The following is a 27,341-nucleotide window of genomic DNA, read 5'->3' as shown; positions in this document are numbered from 1 at the left end:
AAATTACATGGAGAAATTATGAATGAACTCATTGATAAAGTCGCCATGCACTTTTGTGGATAAAGGTATGGTGTGACAAGAAATTGTACAAAATTATTGAGGGCGCCACTTCCTACTTAAATGACACATTTTTGACGTAAAATGCAACAATTTAGTATGGATTTTTTTAGTTCCATTTTATTTAATTTCTACTATTTTATGTCACATTTTTTTTTAATAAATTTATTGACAGTCCAAGACGTGAAAAGTCTAAAAAACAATCATTAAACGATTCAAAACAACAATTAAAGATGGCGGTGAATGCACATGAATTAATACGAAAATGTGACACTGTCCATTTTCCTCTTTGGATATTAACATTAAGGCGACGGTAGCGGTGGGTAAAATATCAGATTCTGTCAATTTACCCCATTTCACACACAAGCGCACTTCACGCACACTACCTCACTTTACTGGGACAGGTCAGTGACCCATCATGTTTTTTTAAGATTGGACTTTTAGTTTAGTATTGACCACTAGCCTCCTTTGAGGGTAAAAGCATTCCATTTAAAGATGAAAGAGAAACAATGCATTTAATCTTGCTTTCCTTGTCTGTTCATGTCACACGTGACGTACCTATTTAATTCATTTGATTGTTGACTGTTTTACTACCTACTATTGCTTTGTCGAGATACGCGTTTTGTACAATTAAAGCGAATAAAACAAGATGTCATTAAGTCAGATGTAAAATGTTATTTACTACTCTATACGGTTTTTCATAAGGTGCAAAATCCATTCAATAGGAATTTAAATAAATAAAGTTTCAGCAGGGTGGCAATTCCATTTTGGCGGATAAAGCGAAACAGAATAGTTCTATCGAACCTGCTTACAAATTTTCACGAGAATCAGTTGAGAAATGTGATCTGCAAAGGAGAACATACAAAAGCATTTTTGCCCAAGCTGAAACGGAGACCTTTGCTAACGCTCGGCCAATGATGGTTTAGGTACACCTATAAAAAATGATTGTCCCTGCTGTAATTTTAATATCTTTATATTCCTACCCTATTCCTATTTAGTTTTACCTTCAAAAATAATCGGTATCGCTAAACAATAGCGGTACCTTACTACTTATACGTTCACGAAATCGGTATCTGCATAACTTGATTGTTAGTAAACTAACCTGGAAAATAATCTCAAAATCACCGAAACATTTATGTACAGTCACCTGCAATAATATGTTACGTCATTAGCGCCAACTTTGCCTCCAGGGAAACTTTGCCCAAAACGACAATTTTAAACAAATTCGTTCGTCAGTCTTTCCGTGACCACAGCTGGTGCAACTCAGCTGAAACGTCGGAATTAAAGGTAAAAACAATGAAATTATATCGCGGTAGACCCGTTTGTGTAATTAAATATGTGTACAAAACGCGAGAGTTTAAAGTGTTAAATTCGTTAATGTAGAAAAATTGATAATAGTTATGGCCACCCTGCTGTTTTTAGTAGAAAATTGGTTATATTTCTGACAAAGTATATGCCAAACTTGTGCATAACTTGACTTGGGAATTTTGAGTTTGAGCGAGTTGTCTAATATAGGATATATTTCGGCGGGCAAAAAATTGATAAATAATGAATGCAAGTAGAAAAAATTGAGAACCCTTTGACAAATATTTCCGGGTTTCAGTTATAACACATGAAGCATTGATTATGTCTATTGAGATTTAAACTAATAAGGCCTAAATACACAAAAGTTTTAGCGGTGGGCAAAGTAATCCGGTAATTTGGCATCCATACCAACATTACCCACCACCAAAAACGGATTAGGGTTGTCACTTTCATCTAATTTACCCAACTTCGCAAGTAAAAGAAGGTTATGTTTGTACACTAAAATAAGTTTATAAATATATACTGTATTTAATTTGTCTTATTATCCTTTATTTAGATGTTTTATCCCGTTAACGAATGAAAACACAACAAAAATCATATTTTTGGTCATTAAACTATTGTAACAGATTTTCTCAAAAGTGACAACCCTAGCCTTTGTAAAATGCTTAGGCGAGCCTTATTTGGAAATGGCCAAAAACGGGTAGGCAACATTGCCCAGCAAATTTATTTAAAAGTTTTTACACTTATCGCTAAGTTATTAACAGGGAATGGTAGGATTGCCCAAAACCTTTAAGTGATCCTTAGACATCATCATCATATATACGAGGTGTATTTGAATACCAAATTGACGTGGGCAATGTTGGCGAAAACCCCGGATATTTTTTTATTTGCCCGCCCTCTAAAACGCAAAAAAATGGGTAAAAACACGATAAAAAAATGTTTTCTTCACATAAACTGATGCGTTTGATCACAATGGACGTGCTGAGCAAAAAAAAGTCATATGATGTGATTTTTTTTGAGAAATTCGTGTTTAAAAAAAAAGCGGGCAAAGTTGATGATAATGAGTAATGACGGTACCTACTCTTCGAAGGTCGCAAAAATATGTGACATGCTATCATGGTTCTACAAATAAGATCGTGTCAGATATTTTTGCGGCCTTCGTTGTGTAACATAAATTGCAGGTGACTGTACATTTGGAATAATTATTTTATTTAGTTTCAACGAAAGTTTCAAGTTTAGTACGAAAATACTTCAGATATGCAATATGCACAAAATGAAGACCTAATCGAAATAAAACATTGCTTTTTATAGTAAATTTATAAAACATTCGATACATAGGTATACATAACAATAACCAGGCCACAACGCTATTGGCCTGTAAGCTTCATCTCGGTCTCCAAAGCCGCAAAAACTTGCTAGTACTTAGTGCTGGTCTAGCCTTTATTTTTTCTTGAAGATTTTCAGAGAACAGCACGTACACGCATTATACATATAGACGGAACGAACGGCATAATCATAATAATTTATTCGTCGCAATCCATGGTATTACAGATCTAGTTACAAGACTTTCAGGTATTACTTATACGAATTACATAACTCTTCCTGTTAATAGGCAATATTTTAATATAAAAGTTCTATAATATAATACAAGATTACAGTTGTCATCAAAATTCATTGACATACAGAAGTCAAATACGTTTTTAAAATGACGCAAAATGATACCAGCATAATAAAAATTGATCCCAATCAGTAAAGATGAGTCTTTAAACTTTTTTCATTTTAAGCGAGTTTTGAAGGAAGATAATACTTAAATTCGACTGTAATCGTATTTTTTAAGATAGTTTACTGCGGTTTTCAACAATAATGACCCGTAAATAACAGCAAATGAAATTTAAATGAGACTCGAGCTGATATTTATGTACCCTATTTTTTGAAATACATTTTATCTACTGGTATGCTTTCTCGTGTGCGTATATGATTTAATGTCAATATAATTGTCAAAAGCAAGAAAATCAAGCTGTCATTTTCATTTGAAGAAGTACACGTGTGCTCCGGTGTAGCCCCAACGGGCATCTGACTTGAAGAAGAATTTTGAGTGATGTCGTCAATGTATGGAAATTGTTCGAAAGTTTACATTTGAGATTTAATTTCTGTGTTGTCTTTGTGAGTAAAAATATAAATCGATAATAAATTGGTAGCTGAATTATCTAGCTTCCAAAATCATACAATAATTCAATTACTGTCAAAGACAAAATTGTTTTGCTTCTGTCTCAAACGGAACTCCATATTTTGATTTTTTGATACTTTTAGTGTCGATTTGTAGAGAATAACAGCAAATTAAAAATATAATGGCATAAAGAGTCGGTACACGGTTTCTTCGTGAATAAATTTACGTGTAATTTAATGCAATTATCAAACATTTATTGAACAAATTATGGTTACAAAATGAGGTCTAAATCGAAAACGTCATATACCGGCCCCTTAATGAAAATATTTTGGCACAATTTGATGTGTATCACACATAGCTATAGTCTGTCCCCCTTATACATAAACATTCACAATCGTTTGTCCCTTTCCATCATACCAATACGTCGGAAAGGGACAAACGATTATTATCGGCTTGTCAATTTTAGTAAACGTTTATGAATAAGGGGTGTATCTTTAGGTATTTGTCCATTGCCCAGGTAATAAGGGTGACGACATTTTGACTAAAATACCAATCCAGTCGACTTTCGTTAATTCAAACCCGCGATAATTCGAACCTCTCTATAATTCGAAGTTATCACGAGTTCCCTAGAAAATCTCTTTATATTTCGAAATAATTCAATACATTTTTAAGCACTTGGTAATTCGAACAAAAAAATCATAGCTACGTAACAAAACGACGCGTTAATTCGAACTCATAGGCGTCAAACACTCGACAATTCAAAGTTACAGTCGACTCTCGTTAATTCAAACCCGCGATAATTCGAACCTCTCTATAATTCGAAGTTATCACGAGTTCCCTAGAAAATCTCTTTATATATCGAAATAATTCAATTCATTTTTAAGCACTTGGTAATTCGAACAAAAAAATCATAGCTACGTAACAAAACGACGCGTTAATTCGAACTCATAGGCGTTAAACACTCGACAATTCAAAGTTACAGTCGACTCTCGTTAATTCAAACCCGCGATAATTCGAACCTCTCTATAATTCGAAGTTATCACGAGTTCCCTAGAAAATCTCTTTATATTTCGAAATAATTCAATACAGTTTTAAGCACTTGGTAATTCGAACAAAAAAATCATAGCGACGTAACAAAACGACGCGTTAATTCGAACTCACAGGCGTCAAACACTCGACAATTCAAAGTTATCAGATTTCAGAGGTAAGTGTAAGTACCCTACATTTTGAGACAAGTTCAAGTTCATCGTTCCAAGAGCATTTGTTATTGTAAAATCATTTCCGGCACTAGGTATTTCTCTTCTTCTTCTTCTTCCGGCCTTATCCCACTTTTATTTGGGGTCGGCTCTCCTAATCAATTTTCTCCAGTTATATCTGTTCTGGGTCGTCGTTGGATCTATATTCTTATTCTCTAGGTCTTTCCTAACTACAGACATCCATGTAAGTCGGGGTCGTCCACTCTTTTTCGGTCCTTTCATGCACTCTAGCACCTTTCTAGTCATGTGGTCCTCCGGTCTTCTCATGACATGACCGTACCATCGGAGTCGTGTTTCCGTTAGCTTGTCCTGTATGGGTCTTATTTTGAACGAGCCTCTTATGTAACGGTTCGGCACTTTGTCCATGAGTGTCACTCCTGCAGACCACCTAAGCATTCGCATTTCAGCGACGTGAAGTTGGTCGGATTGTTGCTTCTTGAGAGGCCAGCATTCTGCGCCATATAACTAGGCTGCTAACTATACTAGGTATTTCTGTTAAAAAAAAGTTATTGATCAGTCTCAGCAATGTGCTTTGAAGCAAACTAATATTACAGATTTCTTCCCAAAGACTAATAATTAAATTACATTATGTATGTGCATGTAAATTAGCAGTTAATATGGTTATTACTCAATAATTCGAACTTTCATATTTTTTCTCTCAAAAATTTCGAACTATTTGATATTTCAAACTCTCGATAATTCGTAATATTTAGAAAGTCCCTTGAGTTTCGAATTAACGAGAGTCGACTGTATGTCAGTTCTGCAATGGAATTCCGCTTGGTGCCCATAGAAAGAAATGAAGTACATATAAATAACTATCTAACGACCTAATTCTCAACTCTGTTGGTTTTTGGACCAGGCTCCATACAAAGTTGCCCATGGTCCTTTCTTCTTCTTCCTCGGGCATTTTGCCACGGCTCATGGGAGCATGGGGTCCGCTTGACAATTAATCCCATGATTTGACGTAGGCACTAATGTTTACGAAAGCGACTGCCATCTGACCTTCCAACCCAGAGGGGAAACTAGGCCTTATTGGGATTAGTCCGGATTCCCCACGATGTTTTCCTTCACCGAGCGAGCCGGGGTTTGAACCCGCGACCTCCGGATTGAAAGTCGCATGCTCTTACCGCTAGGCCACCAGCGCTTTTTTGACCATGGTCCTTTGTATGCAGCTAATAGATTTGCTAGTATGTACCTTTAGCTTGTCGGCGTCATGGCCGTATTTAATGTGCATGACTATGCTAGGCTTGTTGGTAGTCACCAACCCGCACAGGTCGCACACGTACTTCTGCCCCTTTCTACCGTGCTTACGTTGTATATGGGTGGTCAGGTAGTTTTTGTTGTAGAAACTGAAAACAAAGAAATAAATTAAGTTTTCTGCCAATTTTTTTTAAACCAAAATATTACTTTGCTAATCCGCGAAAAGATAACTTGCTAGTCAATCAGTGCTAACCCGTTATACTTGCAAAAAAAAATTTAAAATCGAATTTATTTAATTTTTTTTTATCGCCTTACTGTACTTTTATGGGGTCGTCCATTAATTACCTCACACAAAATTTCGATTTTTTTTTTTTTAGGTCTTTAATACGTACTTTCAGACTTGGCATGACTTGTAAACCGCCAAGTAGACCTTATATTATGTAGGACGAAAGTTCACTTACGGATGCATATGTAGATGTGCACGCACACATACATAGTTAGTTTCGGGAGCAAATCAGAGATGGTGCTTTCAAACGAGTTTCCATAAAATGCTTCAAGAGGGCTCTCTTTACCTATTACTTTACTCTCTGGTTGTATCTCAAGAAAGTAATCACGGTTCATGATACAGCCTAGTGACAGACCTGGAGTCTTAGTAATAGGGTCCCGTTTTTACCCTTTGGGTTCGGAACGCTAATAAAAGCTTGTAAATGGATGAAAGGCACTCATTTCTGCCGAGGTAGTTTAGCGGTCGAACGCAGTGAGAGCGCTAATAGTCCGAGACTAAAATGATGCCTTTCACCCGAGTTAAACACTCTACTTTTCATTTCGAATACCAGGAAAGTAAAATGCATGTGTTTTTTTAAAACATGAGTAAGTATACATTTTTATACATAGTATTTTTTGAGGGTACTTTCAACTAACAATTTTGGCAAAAGTATCGTTATTTATGGAATGGGGAGTCAAATATCAGAATGGAAATTGTATAACAAATCCATTATACACAAATTTCAATTGTTTATCGTAAAACAAGATCGTACTTGGAACCTTAAATGCTCTAGCGCAGAAACGTAAATTTTCTGCATACCTTTTAGAATAACAATGACCCTCTTTCAGAGCACGAGAAATGAAATAGTAGTTTGTGTTACAAGGGATCAAAATGATAAATTTCCGTCAAGGGCGTACATTGAATCAATGAAGCAATGGATTCTACAATAGAATAGAAGAATAGAATAGTGGGGGATTCTAAAGTAGAATCCTGAGCGTAAAGAGGGATTCAAGTGTTAACGCCCAAGACGAAATAATTTTGATACCGTGTGACACATACTGCTTTTCACATCAACTATGAGGAAATTGTTATGTTCCAAAATATGTATTATTTGACCATAAAAATAGTATGCAAGAAAGATAAAATAGTGTCCTAGAACAGAAAAGTATAACTTTGATTCCTCCTAGCAGGGAAGAAAAGTGCCACTTTGATCCCTCCTAGCGGGGAAGAAAAAGCCCTTTTTCGAATAGGTGATGTGAAAAGAAATATACTCACCGAACACCACAATAATCGCACTCGACTTTCTTAACTTTAGCCATGTGCGTGTTCAGATGTTTATGCATACGGTATTCCCTGGTGAACAGCTTGTCACATATCTTGCAAGGGAACTGGCGCTCCGGGTAGTGCTTTATTTCGTGTTTAACGCGACCACTCTGTGGATATATAATAAAATAGAATAGAATAGCATATTTATTCAGGCAACACATCATTACATTACAAAATGCATAACAAATAAGTTTTTGGCAAAAATTTCATTTTTGGTACAAGCTTTCATCGCTGACTGTACTTTTCTCACGACAGACAACTAATACTCATCGAGACAATTCTAAAAACCCCTAACACAATTAGGTTGCGTTGTTCCATCACAGAGTTCCTATGGCCACCGCCGGTCTCCATCATCAGATCAGCTCGATGGTACCATAATATTGCATTGTCATCCGATTTATACATGCATGCAAAATTTCAGCTCAATCGGAAACCGGGAAGTGGATCAAATTTAACTTGCAAGATTTGATTACAGACCGGCAGACAACGGGACAGGTGAAAGTAAATAAAAGCTTGTAATAAGTTTTTGGCAAAAATTTCATTTTTGGTACAAGTTTTTATCGCTGACTGTACTTTTCTTTCGACAGACAACTAATACTCATCGAGGCAATTCTAAATACCCCAAACACAATTAGGTTGCGTTGTTTCATCACAGAGTTCTTATGGCCACCTCCTGTCTCCATCATCAGATCAGCTCGATGGTACCATAATATTGCATTTTCACCCGACTTACATATGTATACAAATTTTCAGCTTTATCGGCAATCGGTAAGTAGGTCAAAAACTTGCAAGATTTGACCCGTACAAACATAGTTACATACCATAGAGAAAAAAATACATAGAGTGCTCACTCCATACATCAGTATTTTATTACCAAAATGCGGGTTATTTTCGTAGTGGACATCTAGCATCGAGTAGCGGAATTATCAGTTCTGCTACTAGACAATAGATGTTCCCACGACCAAAAAGTCTAATGCTCAACAATTTTCAGCTAATATTATAATCAGATTAACCGGAACTCTATTTTCAACTCCTTCTGCATTTAATATTAGTTGTAAATTGTTATTCAATACAATTTTCGTGAGTAGTGATAATTCCGCTACTCGATGCTAGATGTCGACTACGAAAATAATAGTCGTTTTGGTACCAAAACTGATGTATGGAGTGAGCACTCTATTCTTACTATTTTTCTCTATGCCTTTGACAGAGACTGGTGGGAGACCACCTCCCTGAAAAAGCAACTGTAAGGTCTCTGGTCAACGTGGATCCGCATATGCGAGCGTTTTACCGCATATGTCACATTTGGCCGTATTAGATTAGTTTGCATACTCACAGCATCTTTAAACCTCCTCCCACATCCCCTGAACGTACACTTGTAGGGTCTCTGGTCGACGTGGGTCCGCATATGCGAGCGTTTTACCGCATTGTCACATTTGGCCGTATTAGATTAGTTTGCATACTCACAGCATCTTTAAACCTCCTCCCACATCCCCTGAACGTACACTTGTAGGGTCTCTGGTCGACGTGGGTCCGCATATGCGAGCGTTTTACCGCATATGTCACATTTGGCCGTATTAGATTAGTTTGCATACTCACAGCATCTTTAAACCTCCTTCCACATCCCCTGAACGTACACTTGTAGGGTCTATGCTCAACGTGGGTGCGCATATGCGAGCGCATGTTGCCTCTGTTGCTGAGCGTTTTGCCGCATATGTCACATTTGGCCGATCTCGACTTGTCGTGGACGGTATGCTGCAAAATAGTGGTCGATTAAGAGGGGGAATAATACATGTAAGATTTTATATCATATCAATATCATATAATAGTCCAGGGGCCCATTTTTCGAATGGTATTAGTCTAATATTATTAGTGTGTTGCCATGGTAACCCAAACGACTTGACAGTTCGTGGAGTAATAATATTATTTATTTTATTTTTTCTTCCATTTATATTCGTCTTTGGGTTTGGCTTTATGTCAATGTCAAAATGCTTCGCTTTTTGAATCTTCAGAAGCTTAGTTTTAGCAGAGGCATTTGACACGAAGCCTATATAAAGGAATAGTTTGTACCCTCCCTGAGGTACACCTACTTACAATATGGGTAACCAGCATCTGCCTGCGTCTAAAACGTTGGCCCGCACGCGTCACACTCCATCCTCTTCATATCAATACCTAAATGCTACGCTATGGATATCATCAGAGTAACTTTGTTTTGGCAGAGGCATTTGACACGAATCCTATATAAAGGAATAGTTTGCACTTCCCTGAGGTACACCTACTTACAATATGAGTAACCAGCGTCTGCCTGTGTCTAAAACGTTGGCCCGCACGCGTCACACTCCATCCTCTTCATTACAATGTCAAAATGCTTCGCTTTCTGTATCTTCAGAAGCTTAGTTTTAGCAGAGGCATTTGACACTAAGCCTATATAAAGGAATAGTTTGTACACTCCCTGAGGTACACCTACTTACAATATGGGTAACCAGCGTCTGCCTGCGTCTAAATCGGTGGCCGCACGCGTCACACTCCATCCTCTTCATATCAATACCTAAATGCTACGCTATGGATATCATCAGAGTAACTTTGTTTTGGCAGAGGCATTTGACACGAATCCTATATAAAGGAATAGTTTGCACCTCCCTGAGGTACACCTACTTACAATATGAGTAACCAGCGTCTGCCTGTGTCTAAATCGTTGACCACACGCGTCACACTCCATCCTCTTCATATCAATACCTAAATACTAAAGTCTATTTTTTTATTCGGTAGACTAAAATGACATTTCCTAGTATGAACATAAAATGTCATTTCATAGTATGAAATGTCATTTTAGTCTACCGAATAAAAAAATAGACTTTACGCTATGGATATCATCAGAGTAACTTTGTTTTGGCAGAGGCATTGGACACGAAGCCTATATAAAGGAATAGTTTGTACACTCCCTGAGGTACACCTACTTACAATATGGCTAACCAGCGTCTGTCTCCGTCTAAATCGTTGGCCGCACGCGTCATACTCCATCCTCTTCATGTCAATGTCAAAATGCTTCGCTTTCTGAATCTTCAGAAGCTTAGTTTTAGCAGAGGCATTTGACACGAAGCCTGTATAAAGAAATAGTTTGTACACTCCCTGAGGTACACCTGCTTACAATATGGTTAACCAGCGTCCGCCTGCGTCTAAATCGTTGGCCGCACGCGTCACACTCCATCCTCTTCATGTCAATGTCAAAATGCTTCGCTTTCTGAATCTTCAGAAGCTTAGTTTTAGCAGAGGCATTGGACACGAAGCCTATATAAAGGAATAGTTTGTACACTCCCTGAGGTACACCTACTTACAATATGGGTAACCAGCGTCTGCCTGCGTCTACATCGTTGGCCGCACGCGTCACACTCCATCCTCTTCATATCAATACCTAAATTGCTGCGCTATGGATATCATCAGAGTAACTTTGTTTTGGCAGAGGCATTTTACACGAATCCTATATAAAGGAATAGTTTGCACCTCCCTGAGGTACACCTACTTACAATATGAGTAACCAGCGTCTGCCTGTGTCTAAATCGTTGGCCGCACGCGTCACACTCCATCCTCTTCATATCAATACCTAAATACTAAAGTCTATTTTTTTATTCGGTAGACTAAAATGACATTTCCTAGTATGAACATAAAATGTCATTTCATAGTATGAAATGTCATTTTAGTCTACCGAATAAAAAAATAGACTTCACGCTATGGATATCATCAGAGTAACTTTGTTTTGGCAGAGGCATTTGACACGAAGCCTATATAAAGGAATAGTTTGTACACTCCCTGAGGTACACCTACTTACAATATGGTTAACCAGCGTCTGTCTCCGTCTAAATCGTTGGCCGCACGCATCATACTCTTCATGACAATGTCAAAATGCTTCGCTTTCTGTATCTTCAGAAGCTTAGTTTTGGCAGAGGCATTTGACACGAAGCCTATATAAAGGAATAGTTTGTACACTCCCTGAGGTACACCTACTTACAATATGGGTAACCAGCGTCTGCCTGCGTCTAAATCGTTGGCCGCACGCGTCACACTCTATCCTCTTCATGACAATGTCAAAATGCTTCACTTTCTGAATCTTCAGAAGCTTGGTTTTAGCAGAGGCATTTGACACGAAGCCTATATAAAGGAAGAGTTTGTACACTCCCTGAGGTACACCTACTTACAATATGAGTAACCAGCGTCTGCCTGTGTCTAAAACGTTGGCCCGCACGCGTCACACTCCATCCTCTTCATTACAATGTCAAAATGCTTCGCTTTCTGTATCTTCAGAAGCTTAGTTTTAGCAGAGGCATTTGACACTAAGCCTATATAAAGGAATAGTTTGTACACTCCCTGAGGTACACCTACTTACAATATGGGTAACCAGCGTCTGCCTGCGTCTAAATCGGTGGCCGCACGCGTCACACTCCATCCTCTTCATATCAATACCTAAATGCTACGCTATGGATATCATCAGAGTAACTTTGTTTTGGCAGAGGCATTTGACACGAATCCTATATAAAGGAATAGTTTGCACCTCCCTGAGGTACACCTACTTACAATATGAGTAACCAGCGTCTGCCTGTGTCTAAATCGTTGGCCGCACGCGTCACACTCCATCCTCTTCATATCAATACCTAAATACTAAAGTCTATTTTTTTATTCGGTAGACTAAAATGACATTTCCTAGTATGAACATAAAATGTCATTTCATAGTATGAAATGTCATTTTAGTCTACCGAATAAAAAAATAGACTTTACGCTATGGATATCATCAGAGTAACTTTGTTTTGGCAGAGGCATTGGACACGAAGCCTATATAAAGGAATAGTTTGTACACTCCCTGAGGTACACCTACTTACAATATGGCTAACCAGCGTCTGTCTCCGTCTAAATCGTTGGCCGCACGCGTCATACTCCATCCTCTTCATGTCAATGTCAAAATGCTTCGCTTTCTGAATCTTCAGAAGCTTAGTTTTAGCAGAGGCATTTGACACGAAGCCTGTATAAAGAAATAGTTTGTACACTCCCTGAGGTACACCTGCTTACAATATGGTTAACCAGCGTCCGCCTGCGTCTAAATCGTTGGCCGCACGCGTCACACTCCATCCTCTTCATGTCAATGTCAAAATGCTTCGCTTTCTGAATCTTCAGAAGCTTAGTTTTAGCAGAGGCATTGGACACGAAGCCTATATAAAGGAATAGTTTGTACACTCCCTGAGGTACACCTACTTACAATATGGGTAACCAGCGTCTGCCTGCGTCTACATCGTTGGCCGCACGCGTCACACTCCATCCTCTTCATATCAATACCTAAATTGCTGCGCTATGGATATCATCAGAGTAACTTTGTTTTGGCAGAGGCATTTGACACGAATCCTATATAAAGGAATAGTTTGCACCTCCCTGAGGTACACCTACTTACAATATGAGTAACCAGCGTCTGCCTGTGTCTAAATCGTTGGCCGCACGCGTCACACTCCATCCTCTTCATATCAATACCTAAATACTAAAGTCTATTTTTTTATTCGGTAGACTAAAATGACATTTCCTAGTATGAACATAAAATGTCATTTCATAGTATGGAATGTCATTTTAGTCTACCGAATAAAAAATAGACTTTACGCTATGGATATCATCAGAGTAACTTTGTTTTGGCAGAGGCATTTGACACGAAGCCTATATAAAGGAATAGTTTGTACACTCCCTGAGGTACACCTACTTACAATATGGTTAACCAGCGTCTGTCTCCGTCTAAATCGTTGGCCGCACGCATCATACTCCATCCTCTTCATGTCAATGTCAAAATGCTTCGCTTTCTGAATCTTCAGAAGCTTAGTTTTAGCAGAGTTATTTGACAAGAAACCTATATAAAGGAATAGTTTGTACACTCCCTGAGGTGCACCTACTTACAATATGGGTAACCAGCGTCTGCCTGTGTCTAAATCGTTGGCCGCACGCGTCACACTCCATCCTCTTCATGACAATGTCAAAATGCTTCGCTTTCTGTATCTTCAGAAGCTTAGTTTTGGCAGAGGCATTTGACACGAAGCCTATATAAAGGAATAGTTTGTACACTCCCTGAGGTACACCTACTTACAATATGGGTAACCAGCGTCTGCCTGCGTCTAAATCGTTGGCCGCACGCGTCACACTCTATCCTCTTCATGACAATGTCAAAATGCTTCACTTTCTGAATCTTCAGAAGCTTGGTTTTAGCAGAGGCATTTGACACGAAGCCTATATAAAGGAAGAGTTTGTACACTCCCTGAGGTACACCTACTTACAATATGGGTAACCAGCGTCTGCCTGCGTCTAAATCGTTGACCGCCCGCGTCACACTCCATCCTCTTCATGTAAATGTCAAAATGCTTCGCTTTCTGAATCTTTAGAAGCTTGGTTTTAGCAGAGGCATTTGACGCGAAGCCTATATAAAGGAATAGTTTGTACACTTCCTGAGGTACACCTACTTACAATATGAGTAACCAGCGTCTGCCTGTGTCTAAATCGTTGACCACACGCGTCACACTCCATCCTCTTCATGTCGATGTTGAAATGCTTCTCCGCTATGTGGACTTTTAATGTGACCCTCGTTGAAAAGCTGAAATTAAGTGTTGTATTGTACAGTCTTATACTGAAAACATGAGATCTAGTTACGTTTGTACAAATTAAAATATGGAAAATGCGTTAAAAGTAGTGATGTACCGACTATTGATTTGGCCGACTAGCCGACTAGCCGACTAATCGGCGCTCGAATGGCCGATTAGTCGGCCGACTAGTCGGCTAGTCGGCCTGATCATTAGTTTCGTATAAGTTCAGGTGGAAAACAATAGGTTTGCTCCTTTGGTTGCGCTATTCATCATAATTTAGCTTGGCTAAAAGGTGTTCTCTACAGGTTCAAAGACCTATCACAAGAATCCTCGTTCAATTTCTGTCTTTAGTTCTTTTATTTTGCGATCCTGAGCAGACCGTCAGTACAGCTTGTAGGAGGTATTCCCAAGGCTCTATTTCCTGTACGTAGTCGCCAGTTAAGAACCTATCCCCTGTGGTCAGCGTCTTTACGAGCAACGTGCCCTGACTAAGTCTCTAAATTTTGCAATAACATTAATAGTTCCTCGTGACTCCACCATAAAAAAAAACCAATAATAAAAAAAAAATACTATCGAACTTGCACATGAAATTACACGAGAGTCAGTTGAAATCGACCAGTAGAGGAAAACACCAGCCCACTAACATACGATAACGATCAAACGGTCAATTATATGAACAAAAGTTTTCGTATGCACCCTGAATATGTATTTTAGTAAAATAAACATAAAACATATGGTAAATATTGACAGTTGATTTCTTTTGTTTCTGTTTTTCTTTCACTAATAAAGTGCCGACTAATCGGCCATTTTTGCCGACTAGTCGCCGACTAATCGCCGACTACAAATGTGGCCGGATAGTCGGCTTTCCCGACTAGTCGGTACATCCCTAGTTAAAAGACATAAAAAACCGGCCGGCGAGTCCGTGGGTTCCGTACCATTAAACAAAAAACGACAAAAACATCACGTTTGTTGTACGGGAGCCCCCCGTAAATATTTATTTTATTTTGTTTTTAGTATTTGTTGTTATCAGAGATGGGCAAAATTAATTCGAATAACGAATGAGAATAACCAAATCATTCGCGAATGATGAATATTTTTTGCGAATGATCATTCGTGTTCAATTAATTCCCGAATAATTTGTTCGACGAATAAATTATTCAAATAGGAATAAAAGCAATTTTGGTGTCTAGCAGTAGTAGTTGCCGCGCACCGCTACGGAACGGACGCCTGCTCGCGCTTGCGCCACCTAGCGGTCATATCTGTCGTAATAGACGCGTTTTGTTAGAGAGTGAACCTTCTGTACACATTCATCGTATTTTTTTAGCGCAAAAACAATGTGTAAGAGCAATTGCCAACATTCACATACCAACATCCTGCAAGGAATATTTTGTTAGCTTAAACTTACTAACAGTACACTCAATGTATATTTATGAAGTATGTATATTTGTTAAGCTACACAATGAAATGTTCACAAAGAAAAGAGAGGTAACACACATCAACACACGATATCCGGATAGACTCGTGCTCCCAAAAATGCACACTGCAATGAGGAGAAATTGTTACGCCATGTGCATTAAAATATTTAATCATTTACCAGAGCAATTAAGAGAACTACCCCTCAAAAAATTAAGGTACAAATTATTTACTTGGCTGGTTAACAAATGTTTTTATAGTACCACTGAATATTTTAATAATGTAAGTACTTAACATCTAGGTTATTTTAGCGAGTAATAAAGTAAGATTTGCATGACTTATTTAAGTCTAGATATATGGACCTGTATATCTGTATTAGCCTAAGATCTGTAAAATACTATATCTATTGCAAATAAAGATTTATGATTATGATTATGATTATGTATCTAGTACTATTATTTACGAGTATTCTGTGGCTCTGGTCAGACTTCTATAGCCTCCCAAGGTCCAGCCATACAGATGAAAAATCCAGAATTTGTCACTGAAATTTGAACCTATAGTGCAGGGAATAGAGTTGATTATGGTTTTGTTTGAAAATTGAACGAAACAAACCAAATGCGGCTCTATTCCAATTGAATATGATTTAAATTTAATCGAACTGAATACCTATAAGAACGCTGCCTGCGTCACACCTCGGACACTGGCGATCAAATGTATGAAACAAACTTGTTCCTATGCACACAGTCTAAGCTCGTGTAGGTGAACGCGTACCTTGCTTGTGTGAGTGAGATAAGACGTGCTAGGGTTCCCGCCATTTTGTTGTCAAGTTCGACGACCTCAATGACTCAAAACTCATTGCGCGTATTAGGAAGAAATAAGAATCGTATTATGCTGTAAGGTGGGTATCTAAGCTCGATTTATACAATATTTTCCTATTTTGAATCAGTTTAAACAAAGTAAAAAAAAAAAAATTGTATAGAAATTCAGGCCCAAAAATATTACGTAAGTTAAAAACATGATTTTTTGTTCATATAGATATTTTGTTGTTCTCAGTGTGATCTGATAGGTTTTGTAAATATTTGTTTAATATTTGAATATTTTACGTGGCCTCCGCTCAGCGCACCGCGTCGTCGCGTCCTTGCCAGCCGGTAACTGTGAGGTAACCGAGAGCGGGTGGCACTTTCAACGGGAGGCAGGGAGTGTCCATACTGTACGTTAGTACTATTTACTATACTGTGCCTGCGTGTTTGGCACCCTCCCGAGGGTACCAAATTTTGATAGTAATTTTAAATTTTTAGTTTTAGTTTGTTTTAATTGTAGTTAGTTTTAGTTTTATATTCCTGTTTATGTCTTTTACTAATTTATATTATTAAAACCACTGACGGTTGATAAGTTCTATAGGTAGGAGCTTGGGCCTTAGGAGGATATTTATTCACTGATCAGAAACCATGATATTTGACGTTCTCACCTCACATTACACACGCTGCATGTGTAGTATTTGATTTTCCCCATGTGCCGCTCCTTGTGCTTGCGCAGTGTCGAGGAGTCACGACAGGCGTACGGGCAGTACGTGCATTTGAAGGGTTTGGAATCTGTAAAAAAAAAAAGTTAATATGTCAATGACACTGTGCGTCACAAAAGGGTATTTGACTATACTGCAAAATGTAATTCAAGACCAAAAAAAGTAAGCAATGTTGCCACTTTTTACTAGCGCGTCTTGTATTTGTGTAAAAATAAGTAAATAAAAGTACTTTTTCTAAATCGTAGGAGTAAAATTACTAATAAATAAATTATCTTAGCGTGATTATTTATCTAAAGGAATTTTCTATTTTACAAACAAATAATTGCAGTAAGACCAAAAAAAGTAAGACAATGTTGCTGTCTTACTTTTTTTGGTCTTGAATTACGTTTTGGTTAGTCAAATCAGTTTCTTTTTTCGAACTGTCAAAACGATTTTGCTACTATGGAATTTAATATGAAACACTAGCATGTGACGTCACAGTCAAATTACTTACACTTTATAGTTTTATACGGGTTTTGAAATATAAATTGTGTCTAAAACTGCTGTCTACGTTTCTCTATTCATCTTCTGGTGCTTTATTTCATGCATGGTCAGGCGTGGCTCACTCCGCGATTTCGTCGCTTTGCTACAGGTAGCTAAAAGTACATCCGTTCCACACCAATTTTGGTGGCTAGCCATAAGCCGCGCGTGGCGCTGTCGCCACCTAGCGGCCATATCTGTCCTGATCGTAACAGACGCGTTTTGTTAGAGAGTGAGTCTTCTGTACCTAGTACTATTATTTATTCTGTGGCATGGTGTAAAATAATTTATTTTAAATACAGTCAAATACCCTATTTATAGTCTGCTTTGAACGAGGGCTAGTAGTAAATTTCATGTACATAACAAGGAGAAAGGAGTGCTTTCGCAGCGCTTTGTAAGTCTTTTTACTAAGAAGGGAAGACTTTGCGCTCATCATGTTCGCTATAGATTTCATTTAATCTTTATTAAGCTCTAAATTCACGATTTTTTTTTCATATGTTTGGACCTATGGTTCAAAAGCTAGAGAGGGGCACATTTTTTCTTTCAGAGCAATATATTCAATGTATCTAAAAATGGTTGTTCAAGCCCCCTATTCATTTTGAAAGCCCTATCCAACAGCACCGTAGGGTTGAAGCGAAAAAAATATTTCAACTCCACTTTACTATTACATGTAGGAACTCTATTTTTTTTTACCACTTTTTCAGCATGATTGTTTTAGATATCCATGCCAAATTGCAGATTTCTAGTACTAAGAGAAAAGCGGGAAAAACAGAGACAGATAGACAGACAGGAAGACGGACATTGCAAAACTATAAGGGTTCCTAGTTTTAATTACGGAAGTCTGTATCTTTAGGTACCTACTTAAAAAAAGTTAAAAAAAATATTGTACATTTTCGGGTAGTTATAACATTTACTGATTAACCAACCAAATACATAACCACCTGGATCTGTCACTGAACGACCTGACTTTAACCTACATTATTTGATCATGTAAGTACATTATGTTTTCATCTACCCTCAACTGGCTTGAGAAGTCATTTGAGGGTACATTTTGTTTACTCGTTTTTTAAATACCTAAAGATACAGAGTATAAAAATATAAAATTTAGTGTTATTTATTATACACTTTGTCACAATAAACAATACCTACAATTTCAATCTGAAGCCGAAGTGATGTAACAAAATTTAAAATAGTAACTTTACGACCTCATTAAAAAGTAGTAATTCTTTTACTGTAAGTCATTACACCACTATAATGATGCCACGTGGAATACCCTGTAAAAACACTTCAAAAATGGCACAGTATATTTTTTTCACAATTACTTACTTATTATTATAAGCGCTGGTGGCTTAGCGGTAAGAGCGTGCGACTTTCAATCCGGAGGTCGCGGGTTCAAACCCCGGCTCGTACCAATGAGTTTTTCGGATCTTATGTACGAAATATCATTCGATATTTACCAGTTTCTTTTCGGTGAAGGAAAACATCGTGAGGAAACCGGACTAATCCCATTATAATAAGCATACATCGGGAATTTTTTGTGCGAGAATGCTATACACTAGCCAAAAAAATTGGCAAAAACTGTAAAAACCGACACCATTTTAACATTTCTTAGCACATTTGGAGATTACTACCTGTTTTTAATTCATAGTTTGGTAATTATTTTACAATAAACAAAGTTGTAAATACACGAAATCATTCCCGCACCAAAAACCCCATGTATGGTTAATAAGGGGCCTGGGGCCTAAGGGGCTATTCATAAATTACGTCATTTCAAATTGGGGGGGGTCTGGACATCGGATGATGGTAGCATGACGTAGGAGGAAACGGGGTAATCCAAGCATGATTTTTGGATGATGGGGGATTTGGAAATCGTCAAAAATAGGTGACGTAATTTATGAACAGCCCCTAAGGTGGCCAAAGCTGCAAATCCTCCACTGTCCGTTGTGAAGATAAACACACAAACAGCCTGTCACCCTCCTTCAGCTAAAACGAAACCTTCAAATCCCACCGATAATCCGTACTGCCGAGTAGTGTAAGTATATACGTCCTTGTACTCGTATGTACTGTACCTATAAAATTACGTATCACTAAATGGCTAAATGAGTGACCAGTCGCGATGCTGATATTGATTATGGCAGTAATTTTAAATAATTTCGCAGGTAAAATACAATCGTTGCGCGTCTATTATCCGATCGAGGTTGTTTTCTTAACCTATTATTTATTATAAATTAATAGGAGTGTTTACAACAACATTGGGTGTATATAATTATAAATAAGTGAATATTAATCTCTTTATTTGTGTATGGTTATTTTCCATTCTTTGAATTTATTCTATACCGCAATATAGGTAAGTTATTGACATTTGCTCTTAAGTATTATACAAGGTGGCCAAAAAATAAGTGCATTCCCGTTGCCAGGGAGGTTTTGGGATTACACTGAGCAACTTTTACAATGGGGCCAATCCCAAAATCGAGAAAAAAAATCTTGGCTGTTTCATACATTTTGGCTGGTCTATTTTCTATGGGAGGGTTAATTTTTTTAATTTAATACACTATTTTTAATTTTGGATGCCTTGATGCCTCAAGTCAGATATAGCAGGTCAAACAAGTTTGTCAGTAGAAAAAAGCGCGAAATTCAAATTTTTCTATGGGACGATAACCCTTCGCGCCTACATTTTTTAAATTTGCCGCTTTTTTTCTACTGACGGAAATGGCTTGACAGACTATAATATCGCTTAAAGGGATAAGTCCGCCTTTGTACTGCCTGTTCAGTGCCATTATACTCGTATTATATATACCTCCATGAGGGTTATCAGCTGACACCGGGGTTGCATAATGCAACGCAGCCATAATGTATATTTTATAGTTTCAAGTTATATTTTATGTTAGTATTAAGGTATTTATCTATAGGCCTGCTTGCCTGAAAAACGTAACGATTTTTAATTTCATTAATATCACCTACGTATTCTTTTAACAAGTTTTTAATATTTGATAAAGATATTGACGTCAGATACCTATTCTTCACGATCTCAATTTATATTTATTGAACAGAGGCCCCACGTAAAACCAACGCTGGCTTCATAGCTAAAGTGTCATACTATAGAACACGCTAACTATGTAAACAAACCGCCATATTGAAATTGTCTCTGAATGATGGATTTACTAAGTGACTTTTGTTTACATAGTTAGCAAGTTCCATAGAATGACACTAGCATTATACGTACTGAGTACAGATCTAGTGCATAATTATTTATCATCGTATTTTCATGGAAACGTACGAACGTGTCTTGCTATTTCACTCAGTCTCGGTACAAAAAGTGCTGAGGTTGACTGATGTAGCATGACAAATACTAACGTTTCCGAGAAAATACGATGGAAAACAATTATGCACTACATCTGTAGATCCATCTCGCGTTGCACACTTAAGCCCTATTTAGACGATGCGAGAACTCGCATGCGAGTTTCATTACATTGCGGTTTTTGATCGGTCGGTTGAGTTGGACGTAACCAACAGTCCGCAATGTAACTAAAATCGCATGCGAGTTTCATTACATTGCGGGCTTTGATCGGTCGGTTGAATTGGACGTAACCAACAGTCCGCAATGTAACTAAAATCGCATGCGAGTTTCATTACACTGCTGGCTTTGATCGGTCGGTTGAATTGGACGTAACCAACAGTCCGCAATGTAACTAAAATCGCATGCGAGTTTCATTACATTGCGGGCTTTGATCGGTCGGTTGAATTGGACGTAACCAACAGTCCGCAATGTAACTAAAATCGCATCGAGTTCGCGCGCCGTCTAAATAAGCCCTTATTCATAAAACTCTACGGGCCTGATTTAGTTAATGACAGATAAAGGAAAACGATTCATAGCTAATTCAGGCTTGTAACGCGTTTATGAATACCGTTCAGTTTTTTCTGTTGTCGTCTGTGCTTGTTCGTACATGTTTTGTGATCGTCACGAATAAATGTCTTTTATATTTTTATCTTATCTTCAGAAGCACGCGTCTACTGCCAAGACTCGCACGCCACCGAATTCTTCTACCTAGGCTTCTCCTGCCCGGTCAACTGCAACAACGTCGTGGCAGCCGTCAAAAGGTGAATTTACCTTGTTCGTTATTTATTTATTGGGCAGAAGCGTCCTACTGCTAAGACTCGCACGCCACGGACTTTTTCTCGCACGCCACAGAGTTCTTCTATTTGGGTTTCTCCTGTCCTTTTAAGTGTAACAACGTCGTGGCAGCCGTAAAAAGGTCAGTTTATCTTGTTACATGTTTATTTATATTTATTTGAACAGTAGCGTCTACTGCCAAGACTCGCACGCCACAGAGTTCTTCTATTTGGGTTTCATCCAAAACTGTCCTGTTAACTTCAATAACGTCGTGGCAACCGTCAAAAGGCCAGGCTGCCTAGGCAAGGTGACAATCGCTAACGCTTCGCCATCGTATCGCTTTGTCTCTTTATCACTCTTCCATATTAGTGTGACAGGGACAGTTGCGTTTCGTTCGCTACGGAGCGTTAGCGAGTCGCATGTTGTCGACGGGGCCCGTTTATAAAAAAAAAATATTCAGTAGCTTAAAAAACAAATTACAGTATCTGCACTGGTATCTCTTTTTAAGTGAGAAGACACTTGTGCTAAGAGAACACCGCTCTTCCACGCGGTTAGTTTACAATACGTAGTTAGGAATAATATGTAAGTTCACCTTGTTATATATTTATTTATATTTATTGGACAGTAGCGTTTACTGCCAAGACTCGCATGCCACGGAGTTCATCTATTTGGGCATAGGAAACACCTTATGGAAATATAAAAATATAAACTTTATTACTGAAAGTATACTTTTCAGAGATTTGTGTCCTTCTAAAAAATAATCAGGATACTTAAATCTATATCATACTAAAATATCGTGAGATTCGACTGAAACCACTTTTTCCCTACCTGAAATTTTAACCAACAGTCCCTGAGTAGTGACTAACCCCTTTATTCATAAACGTTTGCTAAAGTTAACAAGCCGATATTAATCGTTTGTCCCTATCCATCATACCAATACGTCGGAAAGGGACAAACGATTATTATCGGCTTGTCAACTTTAGTAAACGTTTATGAATAAGGGGGTTTATCTTTATAGGTCATTCAGAACAACTTTTTATGATAGGACCAATGCCGAAATCACGAAAAAAAATTGTCTGTTTCATACATTTCATTTCTATGGGACAGCCAAATTTTTTTTCACGATTTCGGCATTGGTCCCATAATAAAAGTTGTTCAGTATGACCTATAAAGTCACTACGCAGAATATGACTGGTGGTTCAAGTTTCACCCTGTATTTGCTGCGGGGTCCTTTAAGGTTTCGTCAATTTAACGTCAGACATTTTTCTATTAACATAATTAATATTTACAGATTAAAATTACTAGACGAACAAAGCATCAGAAACAGTTACATACCCCAGAAGGCCCGTCGAGACACACGCACACGAACATTCTACAAAACGTGCGAAAACATATTCACAAACAAAATGGCCGCCGAGGAAATACAAAAAGAAATACGACAGTTCCACGAAAACTGTAAACTGTATTTACAAAATGAATCTATGTATTTTGACGCGAGTAAATGCTTTAGAAGAAGCTACCGAAAGGAATTATTGGGGGTTGTCACAATGATATTGAATAAACACGCGCATGGGACGTATAAATTTACGGAGGAGATGACATCGGTGAGATTTTCATACATATTTTTAGGCCAGCATTTCCCAAACTATGGGTCGCGACCCATTATCAGTACTTTAAGTAGCAGTAGTAGTACTGTCAAGTGACAATAGATGTAGCACCGACCGGAAACTCTAATCTCAACAACATAAGACTTTCCGGTCGGTGCTACATCTATTGTCACATGACAGTACTACTACTACTTAAATTACTGATAATTCCGCTACTCGATGCTAGATGTCGACTATGAAAATACTAATATTTTTGGTACCAAAACTGATGTATGGAGTGAGCACTCTTGTCTTACTATATTTTTCTATGCTTGCGTCGAAATCTCGGGAGCTCGAAAACAATACAAAAAGTATTCACAGTCCATATCCCGGTCGACATAAGTCTAGTGATACTAACCGTGAATCATTCAAAACTGTTATACCTGTCGACTTTTCATTTAGTAATTTTAGTCATTTATTCAATATTGCATTGTCATGTACATAATGAGGTGTTACGATTTAAAAAGCCAGTTCATGACACCCTGTAAAGGGCACACAATAGTAGATACATACTTATTTACAGTTTCTATATGGTAATATAATATAAACCTATCAATTAATTAAGGAAGCGCTGGTGGCCTAGCGGTAAGAGCGTGCGACTTGCAATCCGGAGGTCGCGGGTTCAAACCCCGGCTCGTACCAATGAGTTTTTCGGAACTTATGTACGAATATCATTTGATATTTACCAGTCGCTTTTCGGTGAAGGAAAACATCGTGAGGAAACCGGACTAATCCCATAAGGCCTAGTTTCCCCTCTGGGTTGGAAGGTCAGATGGCAGTCGCTTTCGTAAAAACTAGTGCCTACGTCAATTCTTGGGATTAGTTGTCAAGCGGACCCCAGGCTCCCATGAGCCGTGGCAAAATGCCGAAATAACGCGAGGAAATCTGTCGCTAGACTTACATATATCGACCGGGATATGGACCGTGATTGCATGTAACTGACTAGGAGCTCGAAAACAATACAAAAAGTAGTCACGGTCCATACCCCAGAATCATTCAAAACTGTTATACCCAATAAACCTGTCGACTTTTTCATTTCAGTTCATCCTAGAAAAGGTCGTAGGGGAATCAGCCGACGACAAGTTAGACATATCGAAATTACTGCAATTCCTTAAAAAAGCGTTGAGTAAGCACAAAACGGTGGCGCACGCGGAGATGATCACGCTGCAGTCAAAGCACTGCCTGTCTACGAGTGTGCCGGGTTGTTACTGTCGGTCCGGGTATGTTTACAATATAAAGTCTAGAGATGCCCCGAATAGTGGTTTTGGCCGAATACCGAATATTCGGCCCCTTTCTCGGCCGAAGCCCGAATATTCGGCATGACATGCGAACATTTTCAGTCACAATTAGTATGATAACTGTTCGCCTACAAAGCACAACGTTTGTTAAGATATATTTTTTGTTGAACAGAATTAATTAATGTAGTTTAGAGTCAATCAAATCAGACCCATGATAAAAATAAAATATTTTGTATACAACAAATGCTCAAAAAAAGGTCTTCGTATTTAACAAATTTCCAAGAATACATTTTAAATATTAATCATACCTAGTTTTTGGTTATTTTTTATGTGTAATTTTTCTTTTTAGGTAGTTGCAACAGATATTCGGTATTCGGCCGAGTAGTAGGCAACATTCGGCCGAATACCGAATATGCGGCAAAGTGGCCGAATAGGCCGAATACCGAACAGTTGCCGAATATTCGTGGCATCTCTAATATAAACTGTGTGTGTGATGTCATATACTAAAGAATAAGTTTTTGGCAACGCATCATGTCCACTAGATCAGCCAGCCATGGTGCCAATCCCAAATTTACTGGCACATGTAATCTTTAAGGGCCACTTGCACCATCCCACTAACCCGAGGTTAAGCAGTTAAACCGTTAACTTAGTGTCAAAATGTACTGGTAACCATGGTAGCTCCAGGTTTAACCGGTTAACCCGGGTTTAGTGGAATGGTGCAAGTGGCGCTAACTATTTTACGTTATAAAAACGTCACTGACACGCCAAGGTCCCTGGATGAGCTAATGTAAACCTTACTTGAAAGTGTGTAGGTTACTAAGTAACCTACACAAAAGCAGTGTACAAACAGCGACCTTATTACAAAATGCATAAGGTCCACCGATGTACAGTTAACATTGTGGGCGATGGTACGTCATAACACCTATAGTTGTCCATGGCGCTGTGGACACGACTAGTAACGACGACTATAGGCGTTCTTGGCGTTCAAAAGGTTAAAGTTTACCCTTTAGAGTTGATCAAAGGCGCCTAGCCTTTTAATGATTTATTGGTTAAATAAATACTCTTGAAAATAAATACTTCGATTCCAAAATAATGTTCAAAATTAAATAGAGGCTTCTGGTGACCTGAGGGCTGGCCACTATTTCGCCCAGCGTATTAGTATCGCCATACAGCGGGGAAATACGGCCAGCCCCCTGGGCACCTTGCCCGTTGACGGCGATCTGGGCCAAAATTTTTATCTGTAGGTTTTTATTTTATTTTATTATGTTCATTTGTTTCTTTCTTTGTTTTTATCAATAAATTAATAAATTTAAATAGAACATTAATAATAATGTTATTTTTTTCTAGATTCGTCGAGCACTCCGGCCAGTGTGTGCAGCCTAACGACTGTTTGACGGATGAAGATATAAAATATATATCCCGAGTAAATATATTATAGTATACATAAGACAATTTTACACGAATATTCAATAAAAACTTAAGACTCAACTTGCCTATTCAAATCAATTGATATTTCGTGGCGCGAATGGAATGAGTGAATGAAAATATCTGTGTGTAACACATTAATCAATAAAATGGTGGCTCGGACTTTTGATTCGCATCCGCATCCGCAACCGCGTTATTCCGCATTATTTTCAGCAACGACGAACAAGTCGGTACAGTACAGGAACGTCTTAGCGGCGGCGTAAGTGCTAGATAATTATAACGAAATCATCTAGATCCAGAAAAGTCGGCCAAGTTACTGTTAATTAAATATAACGCACCTATATTCTTGCTCAAGTACTAAACGTATCGTTTTTTTTTAAATAAAAATTACTAAAAGTGTAGTATTTGACGTTTTTTAAGTACCTAATCTTGACATCCGCATCCGCGGATGTGAGCCTTTAAATATCCGCATCTGCATCCGCAACATCCCTGCTGTATACCGATACAGGCGTCACAATGAATGTTACGTTCATTCAATTCGCACCAGCTATCGTGAATCAACCTGTACATAGGTTCCGTAAAGTCACCCCGGTTTGAACCCGCGACCTCCGGATTGAAGGTCGCACGCCCTTACCGCTACCAAAAGATGGCGCCATACTTATGGCCTATACTCGTGTAGATGGCGACACCGTTCGATATTTAACAATTTTAACACATATTAGTGAAATAACCAATGGCGTTTTTAAAGTTTTAATCCTCTGTCGAAAGATGGCAGTAGGTACTGTGACTACAAAATTTACTTTCAATACATCTCTATACTAAATTCTCTTTATCGCTACGCTACCAAAGCATGCCAGTCTCTGATAAAAACATATACACTTACTTGTATGTATGAGTTTGTGTGTGTTGAGAGAGTAGGACGAATTGAATGCCTTCTCGCATATCTCGCACTTGTATGGTTTCTCACCTGCAAATTAAATTCATTTTATTTATTCGTATTATACAATTTATTAGTCCATAGAATAAATATAGTCGAATATGAGCTAATTTGTATGAAAGACGAGTAACAAAAGTAATTTTTTATATGTTTTCCGAGCTAAGCTCGGTCTCCCAGATATTATTTCTCTATGATAGGTTCGTTAACCCTTTACCAGACCAAGGGATATATATTTCCCACATACGGCACTTCAAACATGTGTTCTATTTTCGATGAGTAGGACTGACATTCGATTGTCATTTTTGAAATGTCAGCCTGGTAAAGGGCTTGTGCACAAATCACGCGGGGTTCGATAGGG

At 38.2% G+C, this 27,341-nt stretch overlaps 2 protein-coding genes across 3 annotated transcripts in view; one reads left to right on the top strand and one right to left on the bottom strand.

Moving 5' to 3' along the window:
* Positions 1–27,341, bottom strand: part of LOC134802311 (uncharacterized) — a 38,368-nt gene that overhangs the window by 6,640 nt on the left and 4,387 nt on the right. The window contains exons 5-10 of one of the 2 annotated variants that reach the window (XM_063774899.1): positions 26,930–27,013; positions 17,054–17,177; positions 14,057–14,183; positions 9,173–9,328; positions 7,526–7,683; positions 5,981–6,134 (exon numbers count right to left, since the gene is read on the bottom strand). In XM_063774899.1, coding sequence (XP_063630969.1) covers positions 5,981–6,134; positions 7,526–7,683; positions 9,173–9,328; positions 14,057–14,183; positions 17,054–17,177; positions 26,930–27,013 — 803 coding nt within the window. Of the gene's footprint in view, positions 1–5,980; positions 6,135–7,525; positions 7,684–9,172; positions 9,329–10,044; positions 10,136–14,056; positions 14,184–17,053; positions 17,178–26,929; positions 27,014–27,341 lie in introns of those variants that run through there. The other variant, XM_063774900.1, reaches the window with a different exon arrangement.
* Positions 19,674–26,078, top strand: LOC134802242 (uncharacterized). Its single transcript, XM_063774829.1, has 5 exons — positions 19,674–19,785; positions 21,625–21,724; positions 23,029–23,341; positions 24,425–24,603; positions 25,969–26,078. Exons 1-5 carry the CDS (start codon positions 19,743–19,745, stop codon positions 26,057–26,059), a joined length of 726 nt encoding a protein of 241 aa, XP_063630899.1. The 5' UTR covers positions 19,674–19,742; the 3' UTR covers positions 26,060–26,078.

Source organism: Cydia splendana, chromosome 24, assembly GCF_910591565.1.
Source record: "Cydia splendana chromosome 24, ilCydSple1.2, whole genome shotgun sequence".
In the NCBI taxonomy this organism is placed as follows: domain Eukaryota; kingdom Metazoa; phylum Arthropoda; class Insecta; order Lepidoptera; family Tortricidae; genus Cydia; species Cydia splendana.
This window is presented reverse-complemented; position numbering and strand designations above follow the sequence as displayed.

What these genes read in the sequence shown, in the direction of transcription:
- LOC134802242 (XM_063774829.1), top strand. Translation starts at nt 19,743, where the DNA reads ATGCTGATATTGATTATGGCAGTAATTTTAAATAATTTCGCAG. An exon ending in AATTTTAAATAATTTCGCAG is followed by an intron (nt 19,786 to 21,624) that starts GTAAAATACAAT and finishes TCTTATCTTCAG; the next exon opens with AAGCACGCGTCTACTGCCAA. An exon ending in GGTTGTTACTGTCGGTCCGG is followed by an intron (nt 24,604 to 25,968) that starts GTATGTTTACAA and finishes ATTTTTTTCTAG; the next exon opens with ATTCGTCGAGCACTCCGGCC.